The sequence below is a fragment of the Eurosta solidaginis genome, chromosome 2 (genome assembly GCF_040869045.1).
Source record: "Eurosta solidaginis isolate ZX-2024a chromosome 2, ASM4086904v1, whole genome shotgun sequence".
NCBI lineage: Eukaryota > Metazoa > Arthropoda > Insecta > Diptera > Tephritidae > Eurosta > Eurosta solidaginis.
This window is the reverse complement of record NC_090320.1, coordinates 107,303,154-107,331,049: the sequence shown is the minus strand read 5'-3', so window position 1 is coordinate 107,331,049 and position 27,896 is coordinate 107,303,154. Positions and strand designations below refer to the sequence as shown.

Sequence of the window (27,896 nt, the reverse complement as noted above, 5' to 3'; positions counted from 1 at the left end):
CAAACAAGTATTCAATGCTCGAATCCACCGACTTGCAAATGAGTTTCACGTTAATGTGACTCCTACATAATTTTTATCGCTAAGTAGGGCATTAATCGGACGCAGCTCGTCAGGTTTCATTGTATTTTTTACTTTTGCCACTGGTATTATGGTGGATATCTTCTAGCAGCTGGCAATGCTACTATTAAACGATTCGTTTAAAATGTCCTTATATAAGTGTGCAATGCAACGTTTATCCAAAACAACAACATCGCATCCAAATATTCTGAAATGTGATACCGCTGGTTTATATCCATTCCAGCATTCATATGGTGTTTTTCCCATAAGTACTTTCGATGGTGACCTGTTTCGTATATATGTTGCTGAATTTACCGCTTCTGCCCAAAATGAATAATGCAATTTCGATTCCTCCAACATGCACCTAGCCATTTCCATTAAAGTTCTGTTTGCTCTTTCTGCTATACCATTTTGTTGTGGTGTATAACAGGTAGTTGATTGATGCTTTATACCATTTTCACGTAGAAAATTGTCAAATTCTTTATTGAAATATTCTTTTCCATTGTCACTACGCAGTGTTTTAATTCTTTGTCCCGTTTCCAATTCTGCTTTTCGCTTGAAATCTTTAAATGTATCCAGAACTTCCGACTTACGTTTCACAAAATATATCGATATATATCTAGAAAAATCATCAATGTATGTAACGAAGTATAATGACTGACCGTGAGATGCAATACGCATTGGTCCACATAAATCGCTATGCACAATATCCAAAATTCCCTTGCTAACTACATTATTGTATACTTAAAATGGCTTACAACTTATCTTGCATAACGCACAAGTCGTACACTTGAAATCCTTTAGTACGTTGATTGTTAGTCCTCTGACCAATTGCTTTCCAGATATTTCCTTCATATCATTTGCATTCAAATGCCCTAAACGTTTGTGCCAAATCACAAAATCTGAATTCTCCTTATTAAACATAGCAACGTTTTCTTTTCTAAAATTAGCAACAAATATTCCATTTGATAAGTTAGCATCAAATATCTTATTCTTATTTTTATCTGCAACTATTGCATAGTTCTCAAAGAAATTTACGCTATGACCACGCTCTATTATCTTACTAACTGATAAGAAATTCGATTTTAATTCAGGTACAAAAATTACGTTTGATAAGCAGATGTCTTTGTCTGCTAATTTAATCTTTACCTTACCAATACCTTTTGCCATGATACTTTCACCAGATGCCAAAATTATTCTTTGTTCGCATTCTTGGAAATAATCAAATATTTGTCTATTATTAGACATATGTGATGACGCACCACTTTCGAGAATCCATCCTGGTTCTTCATCTTTGTAACCATGTGCACTCAAAACAAAATTTTTATTATTTCTGTTAGGACAATTGGCACGAATATGGCCCACCATGCCACATGAAAAGCATTTCCTATCCTGTTTGCTTTTAAAATTTTTTCTTTTATTATTACCATTAGCACCTAATACTTGTTCACCATCTCCAAAATTCTTTTTACCTCCACGTCTTTGCTCTTCTTCTAAAATTTTAATTTTTAGATGATCTAGTTTGGGAAGCTCGTCTCTCGTTTCAATTGCTATAACAAATCCTTCCATATCCTCCGGTAAACTGCATAACAACAGGATACTTAAAATATCATCGGGGACTTCAATATCAATTTCCTTTAAATTATCCACAATCGAACAAAATTCGTTCAATAGCGTCGCATATTTCTTATCCCCTGTGAATTGAAATTTCACCAATTGTTTAAACAAATTTACCTTCCTTCCAGGACCTTTATCCTTGTAAGTCTTTTCTAAATTCTGCCACGCCTCCTTTGCGCTCTTACAATTTCTTATATAAATTAATTCAGAAGACCTTACGCATAAAGTAATGGTAGCTAGAGCCTTTCGATCCAGTTTATGCCATTGCTCCTTTTCAGCAACCGTTGCTTCAGCACTGCATGATAATTCGACTACGTCCCATAAGTCCTGCGTAATTAACAGTCCTTTCATTTGAACTGACCAACTATAAAAATTGTCCCCACATAATTTGTCAATATTTGCGATAGCCGACATTCTTAACGTTGATTAAATTTCCATATAATAATTTTGATTTATCTATTCGCCAATCTATTGTCCTTGATCCTATATGAAAAAGCCCATAACCTTTATTAGGAATTAAGTTCCAATATAGATATTCAGGAAAGATAATATTTAAGTTTGAACAATATGAAGTTTTTTATTTGAATGATGTAAAATAGAAAATTTCTGAAGTAGAAATTTTCAATACCTCAATGAAGATCTATGATCGTTTCGACAAGATCAAAGTATTATTATAGTTGAGTTGAATCAATAATATTTCTAACAAAACGATTCGTTTAAAATGTCCTTATATAGGTGTGCAATGTACACCATAGAGTCCTTGATAACACCCTCTAACAATAGATTTTTACCGCCATATTTGTTTTTAAATGATTTTGTGATGTTCATTACATCTTCTAACTCGATACTGGTGAGCTCAAATGTTGCTAACGAGTTGGTTGTTTCACTTTCATCAACAAGTTCAATTGTTTCAATACTATGTGTTAAATCACGAGCTGATTTATATTTTAAACTAGCAGACCAGGCAAACGTTGTTCTGCCCTAAATTTGGTCTATCTGCATACATCTTAATAAGCTCTTTCCGTCTAACTCCGCCTCGCCCCTCTTATATTTTTCTTAATCTTTTATTCATTCCTCCCTCCGTCTTTTTCGATTCATCTATCTCTATTTGGTCTCACTCTATCTTTTTCTCAGTCTCCTTCTCCTACCCTCTTTTCTCTTCTCTCAAGTTCTTCTCATTCTCCTTTATCTCTTATTACCAGTCCCAGAGGGTGGTCCTAATCCCAGTCCCAGTCCGTCTCTGGTCTAGTGCCCGGAAAAAAGGATCGTAAATACAAATACAGGCAAATTAATACACCAAATTTCAGGCAAATCGAATAGGTCGTACATAGGTACATATATAGGTATGTGGGTATTATTAATTCATGTCTTTATTTCGGCTTCGCATGCTTATTTATCAGTTTTGCCAGGTTGATGCTACTAAATCGAATATTACAATGGAAATTACTTTAAAGCTCTCAGCAATATCTTTCATTTGATATCCATAATACACACACATTGTACAGGTATCCGGGTCGACGTTTTGGCCTATATCTCAAGACCATAGTCACCAATAGGTATGAAAACTACGCTGTAGTAAAGCACTCAGCAACAGCTTTCATTTGATATCCATATTGTATAAACACATTCTAGGGGTGCCCTGGTCCACGTTTTGGCCTATATCTCGAGACCCTAGTCACCAATAGGTATGAAAACTACCCTGTAGTAAAGCACTCAGCAACAGCTTTCATTTGATATCCATATTGTATAAACACATTCTAGGGGTGCCCGGGTCCACGTTTTGGCCTATATCTCGAGACACGAGTCACCCAGGGGTACGAAAAATACTCGGTATCAAAGTACTCATAAACAGATTCCATTTGATATCCATATTGTACAAACACATCCCAGGATTAACCAGGTCCACGTTTTGATCTCAAGACCCTAGCCAGAACGGGATAAAAAGTATCGTATGTCCGTTCCCTGGTTACCTCTCCACCAATTTTCAGCCAAATTGGTTCATCCGTTCTTGAGTTATGCGTAGTGTAACTAACACGACTTTCTTTTATATAGTATTTTTCTAAAAAAAAATATAACTCAAGAATGGCTAAACCCATTTGGGATTTCAAAATCAACTAACCATCGCCTCTCCTTCCTGTATCTTTCCTAAAAATTTCATGGCAATCTTTCTATCCGTTCTCGAGTTATGGAGTGACAATCAAAATGTACACTTCTTTTTATATATATAGATTCAATGATATTCGATTTATTCAAACAATTAGCCTTAGTCTAACATATGAACTTTAATTTACATATTAACTTTAAGTCGTGTATCAATTCATTAGAAATTAGATTTACAAAATATAAAATGAAATTGCTAATTCTTTAAAGTAATTACAAATGAAACTTATTTAATGAAACGGGATAAAATGGTAATTATATGTGTTGATACTTATGTATGGTTGATTGTAGCTGTTGCTGATTAGGATCCCGTGTGGTTACGGGAGATGCTCCGTCTTGTGGATTGTTGATGAAAAAAGAGAAGGAAGTGGAAAAGCGCCCAGCGCTTATATAACCTTTTGGACACTGGAAGCCCGTTCCAATGAGTGGCATGCATTATGTACATATGTGTGATTGATGTGGGGAAAACTGCGGGAACGTGAGTCACCGCAATATTCGTAGACTATTCACATGAGCGTGAGTCATAGAAGGGTGGTTTAAGTGGAGAAACTCATTTAAACATCGCGCCCCTTTGCACCGGTGCAAGGCTGTCCCTTAATCGCTCCAAATCTCTGATCACCCGGTTTAATTGGGTACGCACGTCTACCGATGTTGGCCGCGCTCTGCATGGTAGCTGGGTCGGGGTCGGATCTTCGCCGGCTTGCGGCCGGTATAAGAGCATATGGTGTGGCTCATGACAAATTTTGCAAGTTTCCGGCGACGAGCACTGGCGCGCCAATTACCTAGTAAGAAACAAAAAATCATTTTTTTGCAAGTTCCGAACAAATATTATACAAGCAAAATATTTAAAAATATACTCGAACGCCAGAAATACGCGTAATAAAGAAGCGCGATCACGTTAAACGGCCACCAAATAAAAAAATATATATATATAACTTAATTATCTGTAATCAACTCCTGTCGGAGGAGCAACAACCAGTAAGTGCGGAGGCGAGGTTAAGGGAAGTGGAATACCCTGGGTCACACGGTAAGAGTTTGGCTTTATTAACAAAGAGCTGCAACAAACAAGTGAGGAGGCGAGCGTAAGGGAAGTGGAATACCCTGAAGGCTCAACATATACGGTAACAAAGTTTATTTCAAAGGATTGCTGGCGAGTACGACCCAAAAGTATTTGGCATAAGCGAGTCCGCACACCCACCCTAAAAATCGGATACGTAAATTCATCCAATGTCGATGATATACCAGTTTTTTTTGCGTCCACGACAACGGGTTATACCTGTACCGCCTATAAAAGCTCACCGTATTAGGAGTTTCCAATTTACCACAGCTTAGTCGAACACTATAATCCCGACAATCACGGCTATCACACTCCGAATGTGGAAAGGAAAAATTATAAGGGCCGCATTGGGAATAGTTGGCAGTCAGGCGCTGATATAGACCGATTTATTTAAAATATTGAACGTTTTGGATTCCATGTAATGTAGCATTAGTGGTGTCAATTTTTAGATAATTTTTGAAATTGTAAAAATTTTATATTATTGTTAGTAGCGAGGTTTAGTAAAGACAGGTGAGCTGAAAAATACATGAAACTGCAGGCCTTCTTAAGAGAGCTCTTTTAGGTGGGAAGTCAGGTTCTTTTCGGGCGAATTGCCTCAGAAAAACCCCGTTATTTACCCCTTATGGCGGTGGTACATCGCAATTAAAATCGTTTTAAAGACATATATGTTTGTATGAATGTAACCCAAAACTTATGTTTCTAAATAAACTTTATCATTATATTATTATGTGAAAATCCGAAATGCACAGGTTGAGCTAAGTTTTTTTTTATACGGGGGAGGGGAAGATGATCAAAGGGACGTAGGTATTCGGATGATTGGAGCAGGAGCTGAAGGGAACTGCATGTAAGTATAACCGGAAAAGGAGCGGTTCAAGGAAGGGAGGGCATCCTGTGGGAGAAACTCATGCCAACAACCGTTAAGAACGATCCATAATATGCACCCTTCTCAAGGCGGCAGGGTTAAGAATCGCGACCCGAAGTTCTTAGCTAGCCAGGGTAACCGTCTTGAGAACCAACCAAGGGTGGGTACACATATGCATTCGCGTATGTGTACGTGACAATTTTAATGTACAATTAAATGGTTGCATAATTTCTGTTTTCTTTTGCGCTTTTTGAGTGAAGTTGGCTGCGATAGTTCTATATGTCAAAAAATTTCCTTGGAGTATTTTAGACTTCATTCACAATAGAGCAATTTTTTCTATTTTCTACACTACCTCTCAACTCGCTTATTGATTAGCCGACTTCACGAGGAGTAGATAAAATAAGGGAGTTAGTGTTATTGCTTTGAATGTAATTCGATGAAGAAGCGAGTGTTCTTTTAGTGCTCGCTTAGAATAGAACGCGCCTATTAATGGATTTGTGTTTGGCGAGAGCGCTGTCAAAATGCATATTTTTTATAATATTTGTCAATGATGTCACTCCAAACAAAAATGAATAGCTCTAAATATGGGCATTTTTGACATACATTTCAGAGATTTTATAGTTTCAATCATTTAATAAAATGATTGTAGAAAAGTTTTCATTTCTTTAAACTTATTTTACAATAATACGACTAGTTAGAATTTAGTTAAATATAAACAAATCAAAGTAAAATTAACATTTTACTTAAATTAATTAGTCAAATATTGTAACGCATTTAGCTCACATTAAAAACCAAATATTCTTTTGAAATTTGTGCAAATCGGACCTAGGGTATAATAGTTAACATCATGTTGGATATGGTTAATCTTACATATCTGACCTTCCAGGTGCTGTGATCAAAATCGACTGGCTGCATCGGGACTTCATATTTACAAAACGGGTTTTTAGTGATAACTTTTGAATGGGAACTCCGCCCTCGAACTAAATATAATCAATATAGGTTAGGTTAGGTTGCAAGGGCTGAGCTTGACACTATGGTAACAGATCACTACTTAGGCCACCAATGGGCCCGTTGTAATACCCTATAGGGTCTCAAAGAGGACCCCCACCCTGCCTAAAGCGGGTCAAACCACTTCGTGGAAATTATATATTTTTCTAGAGCCTTGACTTCATAGCTAGAGACCTCAGCAAGGTCATGTAGAAAAGGTTTACCAAGGATGGCCAACCTATGCCTACTAAGCGCTGGACAATGACAGATGAGGTTCTCGACACTTTCCTCCTCTTCTGTACATGTGCAGCTGCGACAATAGTCGAAGGTCGTTGCCCCCATTCTAGCACCATGCGTGCTTATTAAACAATGCCCTGCTAGAACCTTTATCAGGGACGATAGAACTGATTTGTTTAAAATCAGAAGAGCTCCTGTGCGCCCCTTGTCATATGAGGGCCATATTAGCCTGGATGTTTAACACGATGATATGGCTGACCATAGTCCATTTGCAATTCTCATAGTGCTTGTGCTGTGACCCCCCCCCCCCCCCCCCCCCCACCTCCCTGAGGCCACAAGCAGTCGACCAACCAGACGCTTGTCGCTGGGTGGTGGGCCTGTTGGTGGGGGCCAAGGGAGGGGCGGTAGTAGCACTGATGGCCTTCCGGTCAGTACCCCCTCCATGAGAGGTACTGGCCCTCTGACTACTCGGACCGGATAATCTCTCGGCCCTTTTCTGTCTGTCTGCCGCTGCAACAGCGAACCTCTAAGGAGTTCTCTCAGCTAACTTGAGGCCCGGCTGAGCCGTAACCTTAGCGGAGCAAGCTCCTGTCGACTTCTTACTAGGAGAGCCGCCCTCCTTATTATTTTTTAAAATTTCTTTCTCCATACTAAAAACATCCCACGAGTGGCGGAGAAGGGAAAAGGTCCACCCGGACAGAGATCCGCGATGTCCAGGTAAGGCTTAATAACATCGAAGGTCGCACGGTATTCGATGCACTCAGTTAGCGACTGGGCTATTTATGGGCCAGGCTGATCCTCGGCACGGGTCGTATAACACCTTGATCCAGCCCATTAAGGAGGAAGGGAGAGAAAAAGGAAGAGAAAAAAAAGGAAGATATGGTTAAGGGGTGGGAAGAAAGGTTGCCGCTCGAATTAGCCGCCGAAGCGTTACCAGGTGCCACCACGAGGATGCTCCGCCCCTACATGAGGGAGGGAGGGTGTAAAAACACCTACGAGTAGACCATTTGGGGTGACGCCGTTGATTGCACGGCGCAACACCCCCATGAAAGGCACCCAATAAATATAGATATTAGAGAAAAATTGTAAAGTTTACAAACGGCGACTAGGACATGGTTCTTAATTTCACTTCTTCACCAGCTAGCTTCTCGGCAGCTGAGTATTGAACTCGAATCTCCCACATTCATACCAGTGTAAAGGCAGATGTCTTTAACCATTCAGCCATATGAATGCCCCGCTGCTCGCTTTGAAATTGGTCTCTAAGTATTGCCTTTGTTGTTATTCCTTTTTTATTCATCATTTTAGGTACATACTAATCTATATGTTGTTTAATCCTAATGGAATTTTTAGTCGCGCTTAAAAGCTTAGTAACAATGGATAGTTACAGCATTGCTTTTTTTATTAGCAGTGCTTCCGCAGTTAGCTATTATAATTATATCAATGTTATCAGATGAGTATGTAACTGAAATGGTGAATAAAGAAGGAATAACAATAAAGGCAATACTTAGAGACCAATTGCAAAGCGAGCAGCGGGGCATTCATATGGCTGAGTGGTTATTTATTTTTATTTTTTTATTTTTTTTATTTATTTTATTTATTTGTTTATTACGGCCAAAAAAATCTAATTCATTGTATAGTACAATTTATAAAATTCATAATGGTTTCTTAAAACTATTTCATTAAAAAGAAATGAGTAAATTCATTGTTTAACTTATATTACATTTTATAATAAAGGGTGTGTTTGGATTCCTCGATTGTGTAGTATGAACACAATCATAATTATACCAAACGATTTCTCTCACGATGGAAGAAGACGAAGAGAAATTGTGTTTGAATGTTTATTTCAAATGTCAGGGTTTTTACGCAGGTAATCAACCTAAATGAACAAAATATACAGAAATGTTATATTTACATTGAATTAGGGTTCACCGCTGTAACTAATTTACAAATTGTAACGTAGCATTACAATAAACCACTTGTACTTATGCTTGTATAGCATAGTCAACAACCACTAATAGCAAACCAATGAAAAAGCACAATAATGGTGCGTTGACTTCTCAACCAGTTTCTATAGCATAGCCAAAAACCACCTGTGTAGCATAGTCAACAACTACTGATAGCAAACGAATGAAAAAGCACAATAATGGTGCGTTGACTTCTCAACCAGTTTGCGGGACCACCCATATAAACATTGAATTTGAATTTTTGCAATTCAGTCCTCGCAGGTGAGCCAGCGGGATTGGTTGTCTTTTTAAAGACAAAATTGCCACTCCGGCTAGCTGGCCGAGTGGAAGGGGGCGCTGTCATGGCGCGGGTCACCCTCCACCAGAGTTGGACGACGCGAGTGGTGTCTTCGGACTATCCTTCCCTCCGTCGCCCACCCTGGTGTTGAGCGGCCCGCTGCCTTAATGACCAAATAACCCCCCTCCCCCGCGGCTCGGACTGAGTGGAAGGGGCGCTGTCATGGCGCGGGTCACCCTTCACCTGGGCTGGACGACGCGAGTGGTGTCTTCGGACTATCCTTCCCTCCGTCGCCCACCTCGGTGTTGAGCGGCCCCTGCCTTAATGACCAAATAATGGGCAATATAATAAATTTGATATTCAGGTTTCTTCCACCTATAACAATTTTGCATACTGTAGATAGTCATTTCTTAAATGATGTACTACCATCGGCAAGTGTAACGCCACACCTAACAGTTTCATATGCACATCCCTTGAAATTCATTATACGTTTCAGATTTGTGCTCGCTACGCTTGTTCGAGCGCCAGAATCAAAATATGTCTGTCCAGGTACACCGAAAAGTTGGACGTTTGCGATCGGGATTTCAGTACCAATCGAAGTGGATAAGGAGTTAAAATTTACTGTGCTAGGCGTTGCTTTGGGTTTTTGTTTGCAATTTGTGCAATTGGCACGCGTTACACCAGGACCATTGCATCCATAGCAAGCAAACTTGGGGTTTAAAGCTACAGATTGTGCTACGTTAGCAGCATGCGTTTTTTTCGCTTCCTCGTTTTTCCTTTTCATACACACATCAATGCTATGACTTTTCTTGCGCCAATAATTACAACGAGCAGAGTTGTTTGAACTAGTGGCGTAGCTGTCGTTTGATGTATTTTGCCTACGTTCTTGCCAGACTCGGTTTCACGGGCTTCTTTTAGCAACTCATCGAAACTGTTTATTTTCGAACGGTTTACCGTATCATGGATTTGTACCTGCAGTAACCCAAACAAAATATCTATTTAGTCAGCTTCGGCTGGCACATTTTTTAATTGGGAGAAAAGTGCGCGTATTTACCTAATAAAGATATCCATCGACTCATGTTTCTGCTGCTTGCTATCAAAAATTTCAACGTATATGCGCCACGATAACCTAGGAGGAGCCAATGCTTCATGTAACATTCGTATAACATCATCAAAAGCTTCGGCTTTAGATTTAACCCCACGCCACCATTCTGCTGCATCACCTTCAAGAACCATGGGCATACCGCTAATCGCATTCGCATCGTTTTTTTTTTCCACCACTTTAAATGTGGAGATGGCAGCAATAAAATTTGGTGGACCTACGTTCGCCGATAAAACGGGCGGTACAATTAGAAAAGTCGTTCAATATGTTCTGTAGTGAGGGTCGCCAAATTGGAGTTTTTAGAAAATTTTGCAATTCGTTCGCTTCCGCGAATAGGAGTGAAGAAATCACTCGAGATGTTGGCCACGATTTAAAGGCAGTAAAAGAAAGGAGTTTGCCACGCAAAGTAATGGGCACGCAGTTGGGCGCCAATTTATAATAAAGGGTGTGATTGGATTCCTCGATTGTAGTATGAATTCTTGTACCGTTCAAGTGACCAGTTTTTCACTGTTCGCCTTGTCCCGTACAACAACAATAAAATATATATTGCAGTCCATTGCTTTTTTCCAAGTGACCGGCTTTGCGCCGTTCGCCTTGTAATGGTAGCAATGAATGAATATACAAATTAACATGTATACAAAACATATATATATACAACATACCTCTCGAGCGCACAGTTTATCACAAAGTAAAACATTTACTGTGAAAACATTTTCTGTGTTATGATTTAAGCTTGCATGAAGTGCTTACAAAAGCATTTGCTTACTTGGAATGCTTACACAGTTTGACCATATGAATAATAGTACTAATAAAACAATTAAAAAAATGTTTAAGTTAAACGGTTTTATTGAAAACAATACTTACATGAAGTAATAATAATACTAAAAGCTAGAAAATAATTAGGTAGGTCCTAGGTACTAGTCATCACACACCTCATCAATCGAGGGCGTTGATCAGACAATTAAAAGCGTTGGGCGCGTGAAATTTCTAAAAATGTGAGGCGTAGCATAACCTGATTAAGGTTCAGTTGGTCTTATATATGACTATCAATAGAAATTTTACGCCTCCAACGCTTTTATTTAATTGTCTGATCAACGCCCTAGATTGATGAGGAGTGTGATGACTAGTACCTAAGATTATTATTAATACTTCATGTAAACATTATTTTCAGTAAAGCCGTTTGACTTAAACATTTTGTTTAATTATTTTATTTTCAATTTTTTAGTCTTTATTTAATTGCCTATTATTTCTCATTCTATTTAGTTCTTTTAGTGACTCATTATTACAAGGACTCTTTCCTGAAAATTTTTTACAATCTAAGTCCTCAATACAAAATCCTTCCAAAGACTTTACTCGACTCTGTCCATCCTCCAACTCCAACATATTTTGATGTCACTTCTAAAGGCTGTATGTAATATTTGTTCCAAATATGTGCCACATTGAACATCATAGGTCACTTTCTATTCATGTATGTATTATGTGTTTCAAATATGGACCAAATCGGACCACAAATACGATTTTTTTGAATATCTCGATCTTTGCGCCACCTAGCGGCGATTTTTTTTCATATGTCCCTTTCTCTTCATGTATGTATTTTGTGTTCCAAATATGAGCCAAATCGGACAACAAATACGATTTTGGTGAATATATCGATCCTTGCGCCACCTAGCGGCGCTTTTTCATAGGTCGCTTTCTATTCTTGTATGTATTATGTGTTCCAAATATGAGTCAAATCGGACCACAAATACGATTTTTGGTTAATATCTCGATCCTTGAGCCACCTAGCGGCGATTTTTTCATAGCTCGCTTTCTGTTCTTATATGTATCATGTGTTCCAAATATGAGCCAAATCGGACTACAAATACGGTTTTTGTGAATATCTCGATCCTTGCGCCACCTAGCGGCGATATTTTTCTTATTATTGCATTGTCATCGGGTTGTGAACTATATTCCAAGTTTCAAGCTTGTAGCTTATCGGGAAGTTACTTAAATTTCAATTACAAAATTCGTGCCAGCCAGCCAACCAGCCATCCAGCCAACCAGCCTGTCAAGCCAAGCTAAATAAAACCCTTTAAAAATATAATGGTGACTACACACTACGATACTTATAATGTATTTTGTTGCTACAATACTTAAATTTTTACAATATAGAAATAGTTTTTCTTTAACTTAACAACGTTTTCACAGTCTTTTATCTCTGCTGGTAGTACATTATACATTTTATAGCCTACGTATTCTACGGTCTTTTTTGCGAACTCGGCTCTTACTTTGGGCAGTCTTAAATTTCTGCTACTCCTAGTTCCATAGTTATGGATCTCGTGATTGTACTGTATCCTATCACTAAGATAATTTGGTAACATTCCCTGTGTTATGTAATGTATAAACTTCAAAGAGTAATAAGGGGACTCATGTAACCGTATAAATGCCTTATAAAGTGTGTAAACGTATAAATTTATCTAGTGCGTAAACGAACTGTCAAATTATGTATGAAAAATCATTTACACAATTTGTATAAATTTACGCGCACATTTTACCGTGTAAACGTGATAAACTCAAAGGAATGCAACCTTGCAGACATAACAGCTGATAAAAACTATTTGCGTTTGCTAAAAAGTAAATTCAAGCAATGGAGGAGGTAAAATAAAAAATTCTTTTGTAATTTTTACATTTTTATATATAATCTATTGTATTTCAGAACACAAAACAAAAATCCAAACGAAGAAGAGTAAGTCCATCACACCGATGGATAGAATCAGAAAATATGGATTTAATTGAAGCAGTTGCTGACGCAACTAGAGGCCGGCCGGAGTCTTTTGAGATATGTATACAATTGTTTTGAGTGCATTAATTGCTGATAACTAAAAGTAATCTGTTTAAAGTTTAACATATGCGGTAGTCGACTTAACCTGCCCAATATTGCTGCCACCAGCTCGACTAACTTTCAATTTAGCTGCAATATTTACCAGCCTTGGCCAGGAGCAATGTGTCGCATATTTTTTTACATATTTATATGTGATTGTTTATTGCGTATTTTATGCCAACTTGCACTGACCCATCGTTGCTGTTACATGTTTCAACTAAATATCGCCGTTCAGGCTGGGACAGTCTGTTGTATACATATGTACATGTGCATAATTGTGGCCGTATGTATGTACGTTGGTTTTGTGATTCTTTTACTAGGAATCTATGATATACCTACTTTGGCAAAATGATGTAAATACTTATATTCAAATATTTTGTTATTTCAGAAGCCGAAAGCCGAACGGTTCTACACAAGAATAAGATCAATGGCAAGCAGTATAGGACAAATAGAATGGATGTCATTAAAATGCAAAATGAGATACCTCAAGGCATCGTACGTGTCTGCTCTCGATTGGAAGAACAAGACGGGTCTGGTTTGTTGGCCAGTGGTGACGAGTCTAGTGTCACAGCATACATACAAAAAATATGCCCAAATTTCGATATGCTTGCTGATATATTTGGGCAGCGCAAAAATGTAAGCCCGCCGTTTATTTTCGACAGCCAAATTGATACGCAAATGACAATCGACCATTCCTACTCAATTTCCTATGTCACAGACACAGAACCAGAACAGGACTGCGTCTTTGAACCTGTCGCCAGAAGCCAAACTAGTACTCCTGAGCCTCTTTGTCTACAAAGTAGTGTTGATTTAACGCAGCACAAGCAGAACGGAATGTGTAATGCAAAACCGGTCAATACACAACATAGCACTTTTGAGCATAAATTGCCACAAACCAGAACGTTATCACCGATTCAACAACGAAAAAACAAACGGAAAAAAATGCCTACTACTAACACCTTTAACGACCTTCTTCTTATTCAAAAAAAAAAAAACTGGAGTTAGAAGTTCAAAAACTAGAGCTTGAGAGGGAAAGGGAAAAAAATAAAGTACAACTAAAAGAGCTTGAATTGAAAAATCAAATTGAATTAAGAAAGATGGAACTTGAAATACAAAAAGAAGAGAAATTACAAATTGAAAAATTTAAATTAGAAAGTCAGGAAAGATTGAAGAAGTATGAAATTAATTGTAAGCTTAAGTAGTTTCATTCTTGTATTTTAACCAAGCAGACGGACACACTGCTTATTCTCATAGTGAAGCCCACCGAGACAAAGTTTAGCTATGATACTATGATAGCATAGTTGGGAACAATGCATTAGATTTAAATTTCCATTACCACTAAATTTTTTCATGGTAATGAAAACAATTTGGACTACTACTTAATTTTTTAATGGTAAAAAATTTAATGCTAGTACAGAACGTTACACTAAAATTATAATGGTAGTCGAAAATTTTATTTAAATCCAAAAATTTAGTGGTAGTAGAAATTAAAACCTAATGCATTGTGCTCAACTATCAATAAAAGTCATTTTCTGGCAGCTAGATTCACGACTATTGTTAAAATCCAATACAACATATTTCTCTCAGTGTAACTCCAGTTACACTTCATATTGATCACTCTCATTATTGTTAACTAAACATTTCTTTAGTTCTGAATAAACCACACATTGAATTACATCGTCGTTACTTTTACTCTGCCAACAAATGGTTATGGGCCCAGAGTTCGTGTTTTTTTTTAGTTCGTTGCTCAATTACTTAAATTATACAATTGGAAAAGAACGAAACGAAAATTTGTAATTTAATTAAATAAAAAGCGTTAGTCGCGTTTAATCACAAAAAAAAATAAAAAATATAATAAGATGAGTGCGTCGGGTCTCTACGCGATTGAAAAGTTAAATGAAAATAATTATTCATCTTGGTCCGTCCAGATGAAAAGTGTATTAATTCATAATGAACTTTGGGCGGTAGTTTCTGGAAAGCTAATAAAGGATGAAACGAGTGAGGAATCAAAAACCGCATATGAAGCCAAAGACGAGAAGGCACTAGCAACAATTATATTGTGCCTGCATGCATCGCAACTCAACTACGTAAAGCATAGCAATTCATCGGCTGAGGCATGGAATACCCTTAAAGATATATACCAACGCAGAGCACCGGCTAGAAAGGTCACCTTGTTCAAAAAACTAATGGCGTTAAAACTGCAGGAAGGTGGCAGTATGTCTGTCCATATAAATGAATTTACTAACATAGTCGAAATGCTTGTCCAGGTTGACACCACTTTGACGGACGAAATTTTGTGCATTATTTTGTTGTCTAGTTTGCCAGAGTCATACGAAAATTTCGTCGTTGCAATTGAGGCACGCGAATCCTTTCCAGCGCTCAGTACATTGAAGGTGAAATTAATTGAAGAAGGTGAGCGACGATTGGAAAAAAGTGATGTTAATCCCAGCAACGGTAATATGGCATATTATGTGGGAAGGTCAAAGAAGTCAAATGAGGAAGCTAGCAATATCAAGAAAAAAGATAAGAAAACTTTAAAATGTTATAACTGCGGGCAGCGTGGCCACTATGCAATTGAATGTAAAAAGAAGAAAAGAGACAGCAGAGATTCAGATAAATCAAAAGATTTCAGGCTATCCATCTTAATTGGAGCAGCAACAGCAAAAAGTTTTAATTTGAAGCGAAGTTCGTGGTGCTTAGACAGTGGAGCACCAACACACATGTGTTGTGAGAGACAGTTTTTCACTTCTTTTTCAGCCACCTCCGAAACGGTTTGGTTAGCCGACAACAACACAGTTGAAGCGAGCGGTCGCGGTGATATACGTATAAAGGTTGGCGCAACAACAATAACAGCAGATAACGTACTTTATGTACCGGAGCTCCAGCATAATTTTTTGTCTGTTAGTCGCATTACATCAGGCAAAAGCAAAGTGCGATTCTCTAATTCTGGTGCGGTTATAACAAACGAAAGTGGATGCGTTTTACTCAAAGCAAATCGAATAAATGACCTTTTCATTTTTGAATGTCAGACGGATAATGACAACAAAAGTTATATGTCGGATAATAAGAATATATGTAATTCCGTAAAAAACAAAGAAAACGATGTGATGAAATGGCATAATCGGTTTGGTCATTTACACATAGCAGCTCTGAAAGAGATGTCGAATATACACATTGTACATGGTCTTAATTTAAGTGAATGCAACAACAGTGATCCATGTAAAACTTGTGCTGAAAGTCAAATATGTGTAAAACCATTTGCGTTGTGCGAGAATAAAGCCGATAGGCTATTAAAAATTATTCACAGCGATGTTTGTGGCCCCATGAGCAAAAAATCATTTGGTGGCTACCAATATTTTGTTACTTTTATAGATGACAAGTCGCGATACATACATGTACGTTTATTAAAGAGTAAAGCGGATGTTTTTGAAGCGTTTAAATCATTCAAAGTAGCTGTAGAGCTTGAAACTGAAAATAATATAAAAATTTTAAGGTCGGATAATGGACGAGAATATGTGAACCAAGCCTTTGATAAGTATTTAACTGAGAATGGCATAAAGCGCCAAACCACCATACCATACACGCCGCAACAAAACGGCGTAGCAGAGCGTGCGAATAGAACCTTGGTGGAAATGGCAAGAAGTATGCTGGTGTATTCGGGATTGGACGAAGCATTTTGGGCGGAAGCCATCACGACGGCAGCATACATACGTAATAGGTCAGTGACAAAAACTTTAGTAGATAAAACACCATTTGAGATATGGTACAAGAGAAGGCCATCAGTGTCACATTTCAGAATCTTCGGCTCACCGGCTATAGCCCTAGATAAAACTGAGAAGCACAAATTTCGACCAAAGGGTAAAGAGATGATTTTTGTTGGCTACTCAGAACAGTCCAAAGCGTATCGTTTAGTTGAAAGAAACACTAAGAAGGTTATCGTTAGCAGAGACGTAGTTTTCCTCGAACATATGATGAAACCGTCGTATAACTTGGTAAGCTGTGAACTTGAACAACAGCAAAAAGCACAACAAGAATGTGAGGAAAAACAGCCGCATTAAGATCAAAAACCAGAACAAACTACAATTGTAGACGAAATTAGTACAGTGAAGGCAGAAGAAAATTGCATAAATGGGAAAGTTGACTTGCGCGATGATGTGTTTGTAAAAAGTGACAACAGAGCTCCGGGAAGGCCTATATTAGAACGCACAGGTAAACCAGGGCGTCCAAGAAAGCGTTATAATACAATAAGTGCTCTAATGCAAAAAGACGGCAAACCAGATACGGTGAGTGAAGCATTAAAAGGCAGAGATGCTGAACAATGGAAAGCATCTATGAATGAGGAGTATAAAGCATTAGTTGCAAACAAAACTTGGTCTCTGGTTGAGCTGCCAGAAGGGCAGAAGGCGATTGGATGTCGTTGGGTTTTTAATGTAAAGAAAATAAAAATGGCGACGTTGAAAGGTTTAAATCACGGTTAGTGGCAAAGGGGTGTAGCCAGGTGGAAGGTGTGAACTTCAGCGAGACATTTTCTCCGGTGGTTCGATACGCCAATATCAGATTGATTATTGCTTTGGCAACAGAATACGAGCTGTACCTTGATCAGATGGACGTGTCTTCAGCATATTTAAATGGCGAACTGAGTGAAACCGTTTACATGCAGCAACCAGAGGGTTTTATTAATGAAGAGTTTCCTCACCATGTGCTCAAGTTACACAAAGCATTGTACGGTTTGAAGCAAAGCGGTCGTGAGTGGAATAAACGCCTCGACGGTGTACTTCGCACAATGGGATTTAAGCCAGGTGAGACCGAACCATGTGTATACACTAAGCATGGAACTAAAACCTATAATATCATTACCGTTTACGTTGATGACATATTGTTTGCAAGCTCTTCCAGACAAGAACTTGATGATATAAAAGCACAAATTTCTGAGCATTTTGAGGTGGTAGATGGTGGCCCTTTAAAACATTTTTTGGGCATAGAAGTTGAGTAAGAAGGCACCAAAGGGGCTATAACTTTGTGTCAACGTCAGTATATTGAATCATTGCTGAAACAGTACGATAGGGAAAGTTGCAGGACAACTTCAACACCATTACCTCCGAACTTCCAAGTACATTGCAAGAGCGCGTCTTGCAGAAAAGCCAATGCTACCAAATACCAGTCGTTAGCGGGTGCCCTCATGTATTTGGGATTATCAACGAGACCGGACATTCTACATTCGGTAACAAAACTATGTCAGCGCAATGTGGATCCTCATAGTGAACATGAAGCAGCATTGAAACATATTTTACGATATTTGAAGCAGACGGCATCTTATAAGCTGCACTATAAAAAATCTGGTACATCAATCGAGGGTTTTGTCGATGCTGATTGGGCTGGTGATAACACCGATCGAAAATCCTTCACTGGGTACGCGTTTGTCGCTGCGAGTTGTGTATTTTCGTGGCAATCGCAAAAACAAAATATCGTTGCTCTGAGTAGCAGTGAGGCCGAATATGTGGGGTTATCTACAGCGGCGAAAGAGGCCGAGTATTTACGTAAACTGCTAAGTGAGACAGGCTTTGCACTATCTGAACCATTTACCATCAATTGTGACAACCAAAGCGCGCAGTATCTTGTTCGGAACCCAACATACCACGCAAGAAGCAAACATATTGAAGCTAGATATCACCACATTCGCGGCATGTACAAAGAAAATAAAATAAATTTGAAATACGTTTGTACTAACAATATGATTGCCGATGTATTAACTAAAAACTTAAAAAGAATCAAACATGAACAATTTGTTAGACAAATGGGTATTTACTAACACACATTTTATATTAATCAAATTTTTTATAATTAAATTTATCAAAACAGAGATGTATATTGTATTGAGGAGGCGTGTTAAAATCCAATACAACATATTTCTCTCAGTGTAACTCCAGTTACACTTCATATTGATCACTCTCATTATTGTTAACTAAACATTTCTTTAGTTCTGAATAAACCACACATTGAATTATATCGTCGTTACTTTTACTCTGCTAACAACTATTAATTTACCTGCTTTGTTGAACAAAAAATATGTGAGTAAAATGATTTTGTTTGTTTTTTGGGGTAATATAAATTTTTAGAAAATGAATTACTTAATTATATTTAATCAGATATTAATGGCAACAAATCTGCCTACATCAGCACTTTTTAAAGACACTAAAAATTTCAGTGCAATCGTATTTTTGTTTAATGAAATTTTACATCTTCAGTTCTTTAATTTAAATTTTTTTTTTATTACAAAATAAAAGCGAATTCAAATGTAATGGATTATAAAAATTAATAAATATGAATAATTACAAAATGGATTGTTGAGTTTTCCAAACATATAACAAAAATTAATGTGTGTGTGTGATTTTGTAGAGAGAGTGAGGGGAAAGAATAAAAATTAGAACAGGAATAGGAATAAGGATAGGATAAGAAACAGAGGCAGTGGAAAAGACGGAGATAAAAATTGGTGGGAGGATGAAAATTGGGGAGATGAAGAGGAAGAAGAACAAGAGAGTAAGTGGAAGGAATAAAAAGGGAAGGAGAGAGGTTGGTATTGTTATAGGTGTAGAGAGAGGGATAAGGATAGAAATGTGTAGTTCTGTTAATGTGATGCGTGTATAAAAGTTAGAATAGCACGCCGTTTTGTTTCCCCCACGCTGCTAGACCAATGAGATGAAGAGGAAGAAGAACAAGAGAGTAAGTGGAAGGAATAAAAAGGGAAGGAGAGAGGTTGGTATGGTTATAGGTGTAGAGAGAGGGATAAGGATAGAAATGTGTAGTTCTGTTAATGTGATGCGTGCATAAAAGTTAGAATAGCACGCCGTTTTGCTTCACCCTCGCTGCTAGACCAATTTGGTGTTTCAGGCCCTCTTCATCCTCGCCACCAATATCACCCTCAGTTATGTCGGTTATGTCAATGTTATCGTCTTTTTGCTGTATGACAATGTTGTGTAGAATTGCACATACTAATATCCACCTACAAGCAAATTTAACCGACTCATCATTTCGTATCGCAACTCTGAGCTCTTTTAAACTGTTAAAGCGCTCCTTCAATATACCATAACAATGCTCAATTCTTATTCGATATTGGCTAAATTGGCGGTTAAATCCATTTCGCTGATGCGAAGTCATTTCTGTAGAGGTGGATCTGGAGGGGGTTATAACAGTACTTGTTAGTTTATAAGCACTGTCGCCTGCCAGCCATTGTGCACCTGTAAACAAGCTTGAAGCTTCGGTCACTAAATTACAATTGTATATTCTGGCATCGTGGACGCTTCCAGGGAAGCCGAGCACCAAATGACGGATTCGTAGCTTATAGTCGCACACAGCCTGCGCTTTCAATGAATACACATGCTTCCTAGAAAAGTAAGCTTCCGGATCGTCAAGCGGTTTCTCGACTAACTTTATTTCAGTGCCATCAACATAGCCAATACAGTGGGGCAACTCGTCAAAAGTTTCAGCTACTAAGTTTTGACGCTCAGCACTGTCTGGCCAGTACACAAACTGCTGTCTCACCCTGAAAATGGCTTGAAATATTCTGTTCGTCATGTTCTGTATAAAGATTTGGTATTAATTATTATTTTTCAAAAAAAAATTTTAAGTTCTACCTGTATTGCTCCGCCATCGCTAACACCAAACAAACTCGCAATTTTACTTATCGTGGCATCCTCTCCACTTGAGCACAGGCGATATAAAACAACTAAAAGTGGCGTTTCTAACGAGAACTGCTTGCAAGAGCGCGGACCGTTGAATATTTCGTCGTACTTGATCAAGTCATACAACACTTGGAACGTTGAGCGGCTAACTCGAGCAATTGTTCGAAACCTTCTTTCATCTAAGTCAGGCCATACGTCTTGCAAAAAATGGTGAGATTTAGTGATGGAATGGTGAACAAAGTCACACCCATACCTTATCTCAGTGAACGCAACCATAGCAAACATGAAATCCTCCCAAATTTCGTCCTCTTTCCTTTTTTTATTCTCTGCAATGAAAATGGTTATTACACAAGCCATCTGGCCAAAAGCACAAATATTACCGTCATTTTCATCAGAAATCTCCAACATCAGCAAGTCACTTACAAGAATATCTTTGTAAAGACGTTTTAGTTTTAATTTTTCACTTAATCTTGGCATTTTTAATTAATAATAATAATGAAATATTTTTTTACAGTAAAACAGCTGATCGACAATTCAGTTTATCAAGAGCATTCTAGGTGCGTTCATATAACAGCGTGTGTAAATGCATATAATTTTACACCTTATAAGTTTATATGCTTTCATGAGTCCCCCTAATAACAGATTAATTTTTTAATACTAAGCCAATTTAACATAGGAAGAATAATAATTTTTGATGTTCTATACGAGCATTTTAGTATCAAACGCATTGCTTTGTTTTGCTGTATTTGGAGCTTATTAATTAACGTGTCATTTGTTAATAGTAGTATTGTTGGGCAGTAAATAAAATGCGGTTCTACAATTGATCTATATGCTAATATTTTGTTATTTTGGCTAATATGCTTACATGTTCGATACATATATCCTATTTTCTGTGCAATTTTCTTCTCTAAATGATTCATATGTCTTATGAAACTTAGTGTCTCATCAATTATTACACCTAGGTACTTCATTTGATCTACTCTTTCAATTGCATTGGTTTTTATTTTCAGACTAGATTGGATTAACTTACTATGGTTTATAACGTTGTGGTTCTTATGAAATATCATATACTTAGTTATATCATTATTAAATTTTATCTTTCTGCTGCACAGCCACTTATATAAATTATTTAAGTCTTCTTGTATTTTCAAGACAGCGCAATCTACATTTTTGTCACTAATGCATCATCCGCAAAAAGACTTATTTTACAAATTCTCAAAGAAGTTTGTATATCATTGATGTAAATTATAAACAATATCGGAGCAAGTACTGAACCTTGTGGCAGCCCAATGTTTATTTATTTATTTAAATTAAGTCTACAGGATACCTTACAGACTAGAATAATGTAAAATAATCTCGCGCAAATGAGAAGAAGTATGTATTGTAATTGATTGTTATAACTTATAGACAAATTGAATTTAGAATTCTTACAAAATCCGATTTTGATAGTGCAAAGTCAAGCTTAGTTGATGAAGAGAACAGAGCATTTAATTCTCTTAGTGCCCGAGCAATAGGCGCATTGCTAGCATATATTGTTCTAAAGTTTTCCAAATAAAAAGGGTAGAACTTACGAAGATTTCTCTGAGGAATATTAAAACTAATCCGCTCAAGTAACATTGGGCAATCGATAATGCCATTAATAACATTGAAAGCAAAAGAAAGCGAGAGAATTTTCCTTCGTTTTTCCAGCGAATCCAAATTAATTAGCAAACGCCGAGAATCGTAGGGCGGGACAGGCTACTCAAACCTTAAGGAACGTAGAGCGTGTTTTAGAAATACCTTTTGAACCCGTTCAATTCTACTTATCGAGAGTTGATCATATGGTCTCCAAATGAAAACAGCATACTCTAAATGTGATCGAACAAGAGAGGTAAATAGTTGCTTAAACGTATAGGGATCAGAAAACTCCGTGGAGTTGCGACGAATGAAACCGAGAACGGAATACGATTTTGAGAGTATTAAGTTTATGTGGCCGTTGAAAGTAAGCTTAACATCAAATACCACGCCCAAGTCCTTAAACTCTGTTACATTTTGCAGCACATCATTAGCAATCAGATACGATGTATCGAGGATGCTTAGACGCCTGCAATATGTCAAATGGAAACATTTATTTATGTTAAGGGAGAGGCGTGACTTCTCACACCATCTATGAAGATTATCCAAATCGGTCTGCAGATGAAAGGCATCTGATGTGTCTCGAACATTCGAAAAAAATTTTTAAATCGTCAGCATAGAGCAAAAATTTTGAGTGCGAAAAGCATTGACTGATGTCATTAATAAAAATTATAAAAAGGAGCGGACCTAGAATGCTTCCTTGAGGAACGCCTGAAGTGGCAACAAAAGGGTTCGAGAGTGCACCATCAATGGTAACTACGCAACTTCTACCGGTTAGGTATGATTTGAGCCAGAATAAAAAAGATGAATGGAATCCAAGGCATACCAATTTATGGAATAGAATAGTATGAGACTTTATCAAACGCCTTTGAAAAATCCGTGTAAATGCAATCAAACTGGACACAATTTATCAATTCAGTACAGAAGAGTTGTTCGATATAATTGTCATAGTTGAAACATGGCTAAACTCTGATTTCTACGACAGTGAGTTTTTCGATACGCAACTTTACGACGTGTTTCGTAAAGACCGTGACGCTGTCAAGACGGGTTGCTTAAGAGGTGGCGGTGTTCTAATTGCGGTGAGAAGAGTATCTCGCGCATATTTCATTTTCATTTCATTTCATTTTTATTGAGCATTTTTCTTTTACCTATCTATTTACATATGTAGCAAAGTTACAATAGCAAAATAAAAATAAAAAAGTTTAACATTATGTTGAACTCGCGAATAATGACTCATTGCTTGATCAATTATGTGTATGCATTAACGGAGCTGAGACAAACAGCTGCTTGTTTCTGATTGCCTCGTACATACCACCAAGGAGTAACGTGGATTTATATAAAGCGCATGTGGATAATGTGACTAGTCTAGCTTTAGATAATTTGGGCGACAACCACTTATGCGTTTTGGGCGATTTTAATCTTAGCAATATTATCTGGAATGGTGATTCTGCAAATTCAAACCTTTTAGCTAACAATATAACTACTCACCACGAATCATTCTGAGTATAAATTTGAAGCAAATTAATGGAATTTTTAATCAACTTAATAAACTCTTAGATCTTATCTTTGTTTCCGAGAATGTGAATTCTGTCGTATCTAAGTGTGTGTCTCCTATATCGAATGAAAGTATTCATCATGCCGCTCTTTAAATTAAGATACTTTTTTACGAATTTTTACTATTATCTCATACTGATACAGTAGCTTTTAATTTCACCTCGTGTGATTATCTAAGTTTAAACAATTCTCTTCTAGAATTCGACTGGGCGGAGCTACTCTCTGGCCTTGACGTTAACAATTGTTTCTCTAAGTTCAAACTATTAATGAATGAATTTTGCCTCAATAATATATCTTTAAAGAGGAAGCGATGTTACAAATCACCATGGGGTAACACGCGCCTGAAACGATTAAAAAATCTCAAAAAAAAGTTTCGTATCTCAGCATATTTTGTTAAATACCGCCATTTTCAGAAGAAATTCAAGTCTCTGAATAACAAGCTGTATAAAATCTATTTAAGTAGTACGGAGAGAAATATTAAATCTAATCCGAAGAAATTTTGGAACTTCGTGAAATCCAAAAAGGCGGCCTCAAGTATTCCCACGTCGGTTGAGTGCGATAATAACTTCGCTACTACTCCATATGAAGCAGCAAACCCGTTTGCTGACTTTTTTAAGTCAAATTACGTGTCTGATGTTGGAGAGTCTCCTGATTTCTCTGGCGATATTCCGTCATTTCTTAATTTCGGTGCGCTTCAAATTACCGCTAACGATATTACGGAGGGTTTAGTTTGTCTCAAGTCTTCTTCTCAGACAGATTGTGATGGACTATCAGCAATGCTCCTCAAAAACTGTCCAGCATTAGTTACTCCATTGGAGAATATATTTCATAAATCCCTTTCTTCAGGGACATTTCTGAACGATTGGAAACTAGCTACAATAACACCTCTTTCCAAAAGTGGAAGAAAAAGCCACGTTCGGAACTATCGGCCAATATCCAAGCTCTCAAGCATCTCGAAGTTGCTTGAATTGATTGTTAAAGAAAAAATATATTTTACTGTCAAGGCTATGATAAATCCCAATCAACATGGATTTGTGCAGGGTCGTTCAACGGCCTCTAATTTAGCGGTCTTTACCGAATTCTGTATTTCTTCGTTTTCGTCAGGACTCCAGGTTGATTGCATTTACACGGATTTTTCAAAGGCGTTTGATAAAGTCTCTCATATGATTCTAATACATAAATTGGTATGCCTTGGATTCCATTCATCTTTTTTATTCTGGCTCAAATCATACCTAACCGGTAGAACTTGCGTAAGCCAGATATATTATGTTATTAAGTTACGTAAGCCAGATATATTATGAAAGTAGATACTGAGGGCACTGTTAAAATCACGAGAAACACTCTTATCTAGTGTCACGTTTCATGGTTTTGAACGGCTTGTTTCCGAAAAGAATGAAACGGCTTCACTTTCACATTAGCCGGCCAAAGAGATGGTTGTAGGATACTTTGGAGGTTAGTTGAGGGAATACCCAATTTAAAATTCACACGCCTATGCTTGCCTACTAGGTCATCTTTTTTAAGCAGCGCAAAACAATGGATAGCATTAGTATCGATGTTGGCATGTTTTGCTACATAACTTTTAATGTTATCAGCTGTAACACTAGGCGCAAACGAAGACAAATGTACGCACTTGTTACGAACAGCAATGCTTAGTTCTTTGTTGGCACTCGAACCAATAACAACTACTTGTTTATGCTTTTTGTTCAGGTTATTATTATTTTTTGTCGACTTTACTGCTGTCCAACCAGTGTTGTTGACATTGAATTTAGCTGAATTCGAAGTAGAAGAAATCGTAGCAGCAGTAGGATCACGAGAGACAAATTCATTGTCGGATGCAGCAACAACTTCAATATCGCTATTATTGTCTTGTTTATCTTGTTTATGCTTTTTGTTCACGTTGGTTTTTTTCGACTTTACTGCTGTCCAACCAGTGTTGTTGGCATTGCAATTAGTTGAATTAGAAGAAGTCGTAGCAGCAGTAGGATCACGAGAAACAAATTCGTTATCGGATGCAGCAACAACTTCAATATCGCTATTTTTGTCGGTAAACTGAGAGAGAGCATCCACACGAATATCAGTAACATTCGGAGTTGAGGGAGTTGAAATCGAAATCAAAGGCACTGGATCACGGTCATCGGCCTTTGTGTTAGATCGTAAGGCTCGCTTCTTATTGTTTTGCACTGCACCTTGTTTAGCTTCGCCATTATCAGCAGCATTGTTGTTTGATTTGCTGGATTGACTTTGTATAGATTTACCGACACTGTTGGTGGCTGCACTTGTAGCGCTTTAGAATGTTTTAGATTTGCTTGTCCACTAAATTCGTTTTGAATATCGATTAAAGAGCGCACTGCATTTCGAAGCTTAAGCAAATAAGCTGAAATAGGCAAATCAATGCACGTATCACATCTGAACAAGATATTTTTGCAACAGTTTATAAGCTTAGCCGAGCTTGTGTTTATATTAGAGCATGAACAACTGATGAAACTGCGTCTCCAATTACCGTCCTATGCTTTCTGTTACTCATGTAACTACGAAACTATTCCAAAGCTTTTCCCTTGATCCCAATTTTATCCATTAACTTCAGCAATTCATTTCGTTTCATTGTTTCAAACGCCCTCTTTAAGTCTAAGAAGCAAGATACTACTACACTGAAAGAAATGGTGCTAGTAAAACAACAAATCGGTTCCGCTGTTCTTGACTAACGGAGATTCGGTGAAATTGATCGAATTATGGTTAATTCGACCAAGTTCTTTGTCAAACGAACAAATTAGTTTAGTCATTTCAACAGAAGAGAAATTGTCGCTCTTAAGTTAACAAAATTCTGTAAAATTGAGAGATTCCTGGTCAATCTAACTGATTTTTCTGTTAACACAACTGATCTTACACGTCATTTCAACGGCGATCAACTGTCAATACATGAGCAAATTGCAAAGATAATTTTACGCTCACTGCGCTCTCTACTTTTTACTTATGACGATGGTGCCACTTGTTAAAAAAAAACACCAAAATAAGAAAACCATCAAACACACAAAATGTTATCAATACAAAACAAAAAACCCTTTTTTGAATTTACTGTGCAAAACTTATGAGATACCGGGACACCTATCTATCGGGTATAATTTTGCAACTTTTCGGGCAAAGCAACATAAAAATTTTAGAAATAAGGTTTTTAAATTAGAAGAAAATTTTTCTAAGCGGGGTCGCCCCTCGGCAGTGTTTGGCAAGCGCTCCGAGTGTACTTGTGCCATGAAAAGCTCTCAGTGAAAACTCATCTGCCTTGCAGATGCCGTTCGGAGTCAGCATAAAACATGTAGGTCCCGTCCGGCCAATTTGTAGGGAAAATCAAGAGGAGCACGGCGCAAATTGGAAGAGAAGCTCGGCCTAAAATCTCTTCGGAGGATATCGCGCCTTACATTTATTTACAACTTTTTTTGGTCATTTGACTACTTAAACGGTCAATTACGAATCAACGATTTGTGCGCAGTTGATTCAACATGTTGTTGCGATGGATAAAAATTGACAGACATTTCGGTTGAATTGACCCGTACTTCGGTTGATTTTACCAGTCTTTTTCTTTCAGTGTACCTTTTTATCAGCAACAGCCTCTTTCCACTCTGCAATTACCATGTTCAATGCTATTTCGCAGGAGTGGCCTTCCCTGAAGCCTGATTGCTCTGGTATGATTATATTATGATCGTCTAGGCATGTTACTAGTTGCTTTTTCACCACTGTTTCATTTCATTTTCATTTCATTTATTCGGAAAAAATACATTAGTACAATAAGACAAATTATGTTTTGTAGTACAACAAACATAATTCATATAATTCATTTAAATAAATAAATAAAAGATGCTAGAAAACAAGCATAT

At 37.5% G+C, this 27,896-nt stretch overlaps 1 protein-coding gene across 1 annotated transcript; it reads right to left on the bottom strand.

The window, feature by feature from the left end:
• Positions 1–17,060: 17,060 nt before the first annotated feature.
• LOC137241592 (uncharacterized) lies at positions 17,061–21,336 on the bottom strand. The gene is made up of 4 exons (XM_067769144.1): positions 21,240–21,336; positions 20,812–21,185; positions 20,139–20,755; positions 17,061–17,139 (listed from the first exon to the last, which is right to left on the bottom strand). The coding sequence occupies exons 1-4, from the start codon at positions 21,334–21,336 to the stop codon at positions 17,061–17,063; spliced, it is 1,167 nt and encodes a 388-aa protein (XP_067625245.1).
• Between the last annotated feature and the right edge of the window lie 6,560 nt (positions 21,337–27,896).

Excerpts from the sequence above, each read along its gene's own strand:
- LOC137241592 (XM_067769144.1), bottom strand. The coding sequence starts at position 21,336 with ATGCCAAGATTAAGTGAAAAATTAAAACTAAAACGTCTTTACAAAGAT. Across the intron at positions 21,186-21,239 it reads GATTTCTGATGAAAATGACG|AGAATAAAAAAAGGAAAGAG; the intron begins GTAATATTTGTG and ends TTTTCATTGCAG. Across the intron at positions 17,140-20,138 it reads CTACACAACATTGTCATACA|GAAAACTACGTCTCTGCTAA; the intron begins GCAAAAAGACGA and ends CATATGTTCGAG.